The sequence below is a fragment of the Chanodichthys erythropterus genome, chromosome 1, assembly GCF_024489055.1.
Source record: "Chanodichthys erythropterus isolate Z2021 chromosome 1, ASM2448905v1, whole genome shotgun sequence".
Classification (NCBI taxonomy): domain Eukaryota; kingdom Metazoa; phylum Chordata; class Actinopteri; order Cypriniformes; family Xenocyprididae; genus Chanodichthys; species Chanodichthys erythropterus.
Window position 1 is genome coordinate 5,207,930 of NC_090221.1, and position 8,711 is coordinate 5,216,640.

At 34.7% G+C, this 8,711-nt stretch overlaps 1 protein-coding gene across 2 annotated transcripts; it reads right to left on the bottom strand.

The window, feature by feature from the left end:
- Nucleotides 1-296: 296 nt before the first annotated feature.
- On the bottom strand, nucleotides 297-7,283 carry lman2 (lectin, mannose-binding 2). 2 transcript variants are annotated; one of them, XM_067385495.1, is made up of 8 exons: nucleotides 7,056-7,283; nucleotides 6,126-6,244; nucleotides 4,920-5,037; nucleotides 4,508-4,587; nucleotides 3,678-3,839; nucleotides 1,471-1,585; nucleotides 1,274-1,393; nucleotides 297-1,185 (listed from the first exon to the last, which is right to left on the bottom strand). In XM_067385495.1, exons 1-8 carry the CDS (start codon nucleotides 7,240-7,242, stop codon nucleotides 1,025-1,027), a joined length of 1,062 nt encoding a protein of 353 aa, XP_067241596.1. In that variant the 5' UTR covers nucleotides 7,243-7,283; the 3' UTR covers nucleotides 297-1,024. The 2 variants fall into 2 exon arrangements, with proteins under 2 accessions (XP_067241596.1, XP_067241589.1); XM_067385488.1 differs by lacking the exon at nucleotides 4,508-4,587 and adding an exon at nucleotides 4,627-4,709.
- Nucleotides 7,284-8,711: the final 1,428 nt, after the last annotated feature.

Here is an 8,711-nt window from a genome sequence, read left to right on the forward strand (position 1 = left end):
TTCCAGGAGCTCATTGCTTCTACCTTAAAATTAAAGGCTAAGTGTTTGTAAATTAATTGCACAAATTATTACATTATTTGCTAACTGCATTCTTCTAATATTGTAATTTTGACATGTATTCTCTGTAAAACTGCTTTGAAACAATATGTATTGTGAAAAGCGCTATACAAATAAATGTGAATTGAATTAAAAAGCTGAATATATATTACAACATATGGCTAAACTAACACAAAAATAAAAATAAAAACACATTTTTAACAAGTCAACTGTTAAAGCTGCTTTATTTTCTCACCAAAAGCATCATTTTACAGTTACGGCCCATTTGTTCTCCAACAGAAAATAAACATCTTTTGGGAACTTCTTTCAGAAACTGTTGTAAGTCAGTGCATTCCAATAACTTCTTTTATAGGCGCAAAAAATAGCTAAATTAACATGGATGTAAGAAACAGAACCTCACACAAGGCTGAATTCTTGTTACCCTGCAGTAATTAAAAAAAATGACAATTTATTTTCAAAACTCTCATAGTTAAAAAAGAAGGCTGAAACATTATACTGCAGAGAGAAAGGCAATCACCTTAGAAAATAAGCTAAAATATTTACATTTATTTGATCAATTTAAGAAGACATTTATTAGTTTGATTTCTTTTGCAGTCCATTAAAACCCTCTTAAGTAAATCATAAAAACATTAACACTCCAGATCAGAAAAAATACAATGTGTAGATGGAAAAGAAACATATAAAGGGTTAAAAACAATAAAAAAATAAAGCCACCAAGAATTTAGAGATGTAGTGTATACACAGCATATACACAGAAATAAAGATTGGAAATGTGTAATCTACTATACGTAAGCAGACCCAAATCAGACAGATCGACATAAAGAAAAGTTTCTTTGAAGCCACCAACCTATAGATTCAAACCAGCTTTCCTTCCAATCAAGCACTTCAACAATATCAACATTTGTACAGCTGTACGAATTCACATTAATGTTTTTCACCTACAATCTCCAGATTGAAATCCGGATGTTTAGTAGAACCTTTTGTTCCTCTCCTGACGCTTCTGAAAGACTACAGCACCAACAACGGCACAAACCACAATCCCCAGCAGGGCACACAGCAGAAGTAGGAAGACCTTCCAGCCAGTGAGGGGCGTGCTTCGAAAATTTCCCGTTGGATCATCAATATTGTCTGTTTTGTGGGAGAAGACATGTAAACATGACAAGCAATTGAATGAAAAATCCTTCTGCCAACTGTAATCACACATCAGCTGTGTTACCTTTTGGCGACTTGAGGAGACTGACACTAGGCTCGATCTTCGTCCAGTCCTGGTTGTCCTCCTCAGGAGTATGTTCTACCATCAGCTGGTACATCTTCATAGAGATGATGTCATGGTTATCTGCACAGAAGAAACAGTGCTAGTGAGGTCTGGCAAAAGGCATCAGGACTACTGTGGACTGTGGCGAAAACACTTACCAGAGAGATCTCCTGTGGCTGCAGAAGCCCCAAAATAGTATCCCGTAGGGAGGCGGACACCGCCAATATCAATGCATTCTTTCCAATCGTTCCTGTCGTCCACATCTACCATAATCTGTGAAAACAGAACATACAGTAGCTTTGACTACTCTATATGAATCACCCTATATATTAAAGGATTTTTATCATCTTCCCGACTTCAAAAAGACCATGTTTTGAAACAGCTCTGAGGTTTCCAACACTTTTTAAGAGAGGCCTTTGCTCATTTCAGATGTAAAGGGGTATTTCTTAAAAGCATGCAAAGGTAAATTAAATCTAAGGGTCAGGAAATGGAAAATGAAAGTCATGAAAAAAATGGTCATATCCAACGCTATATCACGACCAATTCGTACGTATTTTACAAGGTGGCTAATTCGTATACGATTTGTCTTAACCCCAGTGACAGATAGATTTAGGGGTGGGGTTAGGGGATGGTCATTCATACAAATTCATACGAATTTGGCAACTTGTAAAATATGAACGATTTAGCAAAAAACGTACAAATTTGTACAATTTAGCCACCTTGTAAAATACATACAAATTGCTTTGAGATCGTGTCTGTTTCAGTGCCAAAATTAAACTTCCGCTATAAAAAAATATTCGTTATTAGGTCTGTTCACACCAACAACAATAACTATATATTAGCAAAGTCCCTTTAAAACGAGTCATTTCACTCGGCGGCCATCTTTGAAACTCCTCTCGGGCATTCAAGTGCAGCTCCTTTGAATGGGGAAACATCAAATTCTCCAAAGCTGTTTGCCAATTAAATTTCATATTTGAAATCACCAATGAAATCTAACAACAACTGTCTCATAAATTTTGTTTCTAAACGCTCAAATCATGACAAAAAAAAACTCGGTATATTCCAGGCTGGATCAAGCTAATGCGCAGACATAAAAGCGCGTCTTGTGTCTCATTTCGCTGGCGCGCGTCTGACTGTTTCTATAGGAACCGGAGCTTCTAACGGCCGTTGAAGTCAATTGATGACTTTACCAATTGGCGATTGGCTCTTATTTAGAAGGCGGGACTTATTCCGCCATATTGCGCATCGCACTTTCTCCCATTCAAAACAATACGAGTGACACGTCTTGTGTTATTCTATAGTCTTTTATATTAGTGTCCAAACCAAGGCAAGACATAGATCTGTTTATTATAAATACGCACCGCAGTTTTGTCGTCTACCCTTTTAAATGCTCAAGCTCGTTAAAGCAGGATGGATTCTGATTGGCTGTCAATGTTTTTATTGTTCATCAGCTGGAAAAAAAGAATTCTAAAGTGATTCTAATGATATCATTTCTCTGTGCCGTTATCGTAATAGTTGTATTCCTTTATATTTAGAACAATTTTTAGAACTATATCTTTATCGTTATAATTATCGTCCTTGGTGTGAACGGGCCTAACTGTTCAAAATTCAGTAAGGTGCTAAAGTTAAGGGTCAGTAAGATTTTTTTTTTTTTAAAGAAATTGATACTTTTATTTAGCAAGGATGCATTAAATTGATCAAAAGTGACAATAAATAAATTTATAATAGGGCTGTCAAACGATTAAATGCATACAAAATAAAAGTCTGAGTTTGCATAATATATGTGTAAGTACTGTGTGTGTTAATATGCATATATAAATACACACAAGTAAATGTATATATTTAAGAAAAAAATATTATTTAAGTACAAAATATTTGTATATTTATAAATTATATAAAAATCTAAACACATATACTTGTAAATATTTCTCAAATATATACACAAATGCGTTTGTATTTATATAATTACACACAGTACACCCACATATATTAGGCAAACTTAAACTTAGTTTGTATGCGATTAATCACGATTAATCGTTTGACAGCCCTAGTTTATAATGTTATAAAATATTTATATTTCTAATGAATGCTGTTCGTTTCAACTTTCTATTAATCAAATAATCCTTAAAAGCAATTATTTCCACTGATGACTTCAGTTGCCACAACAAATATGAATATCATCATAATAGAATGATTTCTGAAGGATTTCTGGAGTAATGATGCTGTAATGATGTAATTCAGCTTTGATCACAGGAATAGATTACATTTTACAATATATTAAATATAAAACAGTTCTTTTAAATTGTAATTTTAAATTGTTTTTTACCATCCTTTATCACCGTATTTACAATTATTGAGCTCTTACCGTGAGTCTGCCTTTAGAGTATCTAACAGCCAGGTACGTGTCATGATCTTTGTTTCTGATTTCAACGGAGCAACCTCCCAATTCAGTAGACCGGCCGTCTTTCCCGTGATCATACGGCAGGGAGCCGTTATTCACCATTGCAGAAATATAGGGAAAAGAGCGCTAGAGGACCAAAAAATATGAATAAAATTACATTGAGTTGACAAAACTACACTGTAAATTACTGAACGACGGTACTTTGTACCTTTATACAGCTGTTCCTGAATCAACTTGAGTAAAACAGAATGATGTAAATTCATAAAAGGTCACTGTAAACTACTAAAATCAAAATAATAAACATTGTGAATATCTAAAAAAAATACTTCAACAACAAATAATGCATGATGAGGGTAAGAAACTGACATGGATCACATGATGCAGGCAAAACAAAGAAAGCATTGCTTATTAATAGCGTTTGGAAAATTGTTGAAAGATAGTTTCAGAACATAAAGCAAATCAAAACAGAGCGAAGGGGTAATCCAAATAAAAGATATTCTTCTCTACTCTAATGATTGTTTCTCTCAGCTCGACATCTGAATGCAAATACCTGGCACATGATCGTATTCAGACTACCCTTATAGTTCAGTTTAGATGAGGACAAAACCTCAGATGACCAGAAGCAGACCTAACATGACAGAAGTCCAGTATTCTTAAGGCCTCAAACACATTTGCTAGTTTGGATAGAGATATCTTTGTTTTTAGTGTCAAGTCAATTTCTGGTCATGAAAAAAGCAAAGCTTTCATACAAACGAAGGTACAAAAACACAAATAATTTACATCTCTCAACTCACATCCGGAGCCTCATCATTAGGGTATGTGTCTATAAAAATGGCCAACCCATGGAAATTGGCACTACTTCCAAACACGGTGCCTGCAGAGAAAGAAGGACCCATGAGTACGGCACACTTACATCCATTCCTTGGAGATCATTACGGAAGGTATCCACAAAAATAGCCAGGCCTACAAAATGGTCTTGGTTTCCAAAGACTGGGCCTAAATGAAAGTATGACACAATCAACTGCAGGGAAGAAAGAGCAGGCTTGCAAATGGATCACAGATGGACTACACACACACACATATAGACCACAGCAGAACTCATTACATTTAAAATCATGAAATGCACAATGGAAATGGTCAGGGAAAGCTTCAAACCGGATCTGAACCGGCCATTTTCCTTCACAGGATCACAGCTTTCAAGCTTACCAGGATGTAGTCTCTCCTTCGTGTACCAAATGGCAAAGCCATCTCCATGGAGGTTCTTCTTTCCTGATCCATGAATTTTAAACTGCACGTGCATCTCCCAATCCTTCAAATAACATGGCTACAAAAGGCAGAAAATTAACATTACTCATATAGCTTTGTTTTGCATTGTTAAGATGCATTATTTTAGGGATTTTTTGCATTCAAAAACCATTCATTTCAATAGGAATCACTTGAACAGGAATTTCGCATGAGATTTCCCCACTCAGATTTTGCATCAGGTTGGATATGTGAATTTGCCGAGCCGATCAACAGGACAATACTTGGTTTGATAGCAATTTTGAGAAGCATTTTGACAACATACAACATTTTTGCCTGTGAAATTTCACAAATGTGACCCCAGAAACCTTTAGGGTTTTGTGAACCCCTGGGGTTTAAAGCGTGAAGATTTGAACGTTTTTAAAAGGTGAACAATTTATTACATAAATATTAGTATTGCAACTTGTAGTGTAAAAAAATAAAATTGTTATAATTATTATAAAATATTTTACTGTACAGTTGTACTTTACAACAGTAATATATATGTTCATTTTTGTAATTAATTAAATGAATAATAATAATAATTAGTATGATGATAATTATTTTTATCTATTTTAATTGGGTTTTGATTTTCAAAAATCCACGTTTTTGTAGTTTACACTGTATCATTTTCAAAAACTTGTATTCGTTTTATTTTTGCTTCAGTTATTTTGTTGTTTTATTTCAGTTTTTGTATTTTAAAGTGTCTATATATTTTTTTTATTTCAGTTTTACCTTGTTATTTTAGTGCATCAAGTTAAACTAAATGAAAATGACAAATGCAGTTAGCTGAAATAAAATATGTTTATTTCAGTTTACGTTTATTTTTATTTATGCAAACTTTTTTATATATGGTTTTAGTTGTACTTATACTGTAATAACCTGTTTGAGTCCACTTTAAACTCAAAATAAAACACTTAATAAAAAGATTAAATATTTTATCTATTTACCTTCATGTCATGTGACCATTAAGTGGCATCAGAGAACCGTGAACATGCAAATATGTGGTTCAATTTTTGAAATATTTAATTCTGAAGGGGTAGGCGACTTAAAGTAAATATTTTACATCTTAGGGTTGACAAAAAAAAAAAACATGTGGGAAGTTTAGTTCAACAAGACCGTTTTACTCACCACTGTATTCCAGATGGACCCCTGTTTGCTCCTCTCATCCGGAGTTAGACGCACATACTGGCTGGTTACTAAAGTACTTCCCCAGAAGTCCCACTGACTTGAAGGACTCGTTCCAACACCTGATCATCAGATAAATGTATAATCATATCATTTATGCACAGTTTATTTACAGTGTCTTGGATGTCAGTCACAAGCTTCAGAAGAGTGTAAAGTTTAAAAATTGTTCTTCTCACTTTCTGTTAATGCAAATGTAAAATAACATTTTGATTTTATGTTATTGAATTAATGTTTACTACATGATTTTTTACACAGTGCACTTGGAAATAAAATTAATATGATTTTTTTCATATTTATGGGATTGCTAATTTGCCTTTTTGTCCAGACGATCAAATGTGTTTGCTTGAACGGAATCACAACATGCTCTTTGGATCATTCTCACATTTAGAAGAACAGGATCATCAAGTTTTGCACAAACGTGCCTTTTTATATAATTTTTGTTAAGAACAAATCAGCTTTCTGCTGCTTTTTAAAAACATTTGGCCCCAAATGTATGCACAAAACAGTAAATGTTCTATGCAAGAACTTCCCCCGCTCAATTAAATTGTATTTTGACAATTTGCATGCTCTTCGTGTGAAGGCAGATTCCTTTACAACCTGCATTATAAATGCAAACTACCCTCACTTGTTCAAATAAAGCTGCTGACTAGTTTTGTTTACACTAGGTTGTGTTCCTGTAAAGATTCCTCTGTAGACTATCTTGTGGTTCTTGTTCCCAACAAAATGCATGACCCATGACATTACAAAACAACTGGTGATATCATACTCAACGTAGTGAACATAAAAACTTAAAACACTGTAGTGATCATGAGGCTAAATGACGTCAACAAACCACAACAGGACTGTAACACTAGCAGGACAGCTGCTACTCACCCTGATATGGCTTAATGAGCGAGTGCTCGCGCTTCAAGTGCTCCGCATTCCCGTCCGTTATATCTGAATATACGGAAGAAAAGTGGAGTAGCCATAAAAGTAAGAGTATTCTGTGACACACCGGCATTTTACGAGTTACACTTGGTTGAGTGTGAAGCCATAACGCTGGGCTTCTTTCTCGTGCCATTTTTAACGTCTTCCTTCCTCCGCGCCTTCACTTCCTGCGCAGAAAAGACGTAGGCTTTGTTTCAAAGCCTAGTGAGCTGCCTAACTAGATAGCATATTTGGGCATCATGTGCACGAGCATTCTTACGCAGTCTATGTGGGGGGATTTGAGACACAGCAGCAATTGATTTAAGTTTTCCTCTTTCATTTAGGCTACTTCACAATTCGAGGATGCATTGTTTTGTTTTATTATTTATTATTAATATATAAAAAAAAAAAAAATAAAAAAAAAATATATATATATATATATATATATATATATATATATATATATATATATATATATATATATATATATATATATATATATATATATTATTAATATTTATTTATAATTTGTTGTAAAATACTGTTTATCAATTAGCACGCACATATGGGACACATTTTAAATTATTGTATGTGTTGGGGTCCAACATTCACTTTTCTTTTTTAAGAAAATGTCTCAAATTAGGTGTAGAGCTGAGTTTAAATTTATCTGTGAAGTGGCAGACATCTTTCTTTTTTCTGTTTGTTTTCAAAGTAGGCTTTGGCCAAGGTAAATGTGTATGCATTAAACCATTTAACATTTTTATTAGTCCAATTTTTTTTTTTAAATCGCTACTTACGAAACTCAGTGAAATACGAAAAATATGAAAAAAGAGCCATTTTTGGTGATTACAATTAAGTAGTCAAGTCAAGTCACCTTTATTTATATAGCACTTTTTACAATGTAGATTGTGTCAAAGCAGCTTTACATTGATAACTGGTATATAATTTTGGCTGCACAGCAGCTCTTAAAGAATAGTGTCAATGCAGGCAGATCAAAGCACTGTTGAATAAATGTCAAGAATACTGTTGAATATCAAATGTCAAGTCAAATGTCAAGTGTCCCCAACTAAGCAAACCAAAGGCGACAGCGGCAAGGAACCCAAACTCCAACAGGTGACATCAATATACAGTACAGATATAGAAAGATGGTTCACTCCTATTAGTTATGAATGTGATAAACTGCAACGCACAATATGGCGGAATAAGTCCCGCCTTCTAAGTAAAATAGCCAATCGCTGATTGATAAAGTCGGTGCGTCACTGCAGCTGCCTGGGCGTCGGCCGGCGTTAACGCTTCTCATTTACTTTGGGTGACATCATGCATTGCCGAACTGAATTGTGGGTTCTGTCGTGTCGCTTCACTCACATGCTCGCGGCAGAAGAATGAAAATTTTTCATGCTGCATTCACATGGGCGTGTCTGAAGCTTGTGTTGACGCGACCGTTATTGTGATAACAGCCAATCACATTACCTTCCAGTGTTGCACGAACACAATTGGCTAGCGACTGCTCTAGGGTGTTTGCATAAAGCGATCTGATTGGCTGATGCCTGCAATGGCGTTTGAAAAGTTGAGAAATTTTCAATTTCTGCCGCGAATGAAGCGATGCAACGGAACCCACAATTC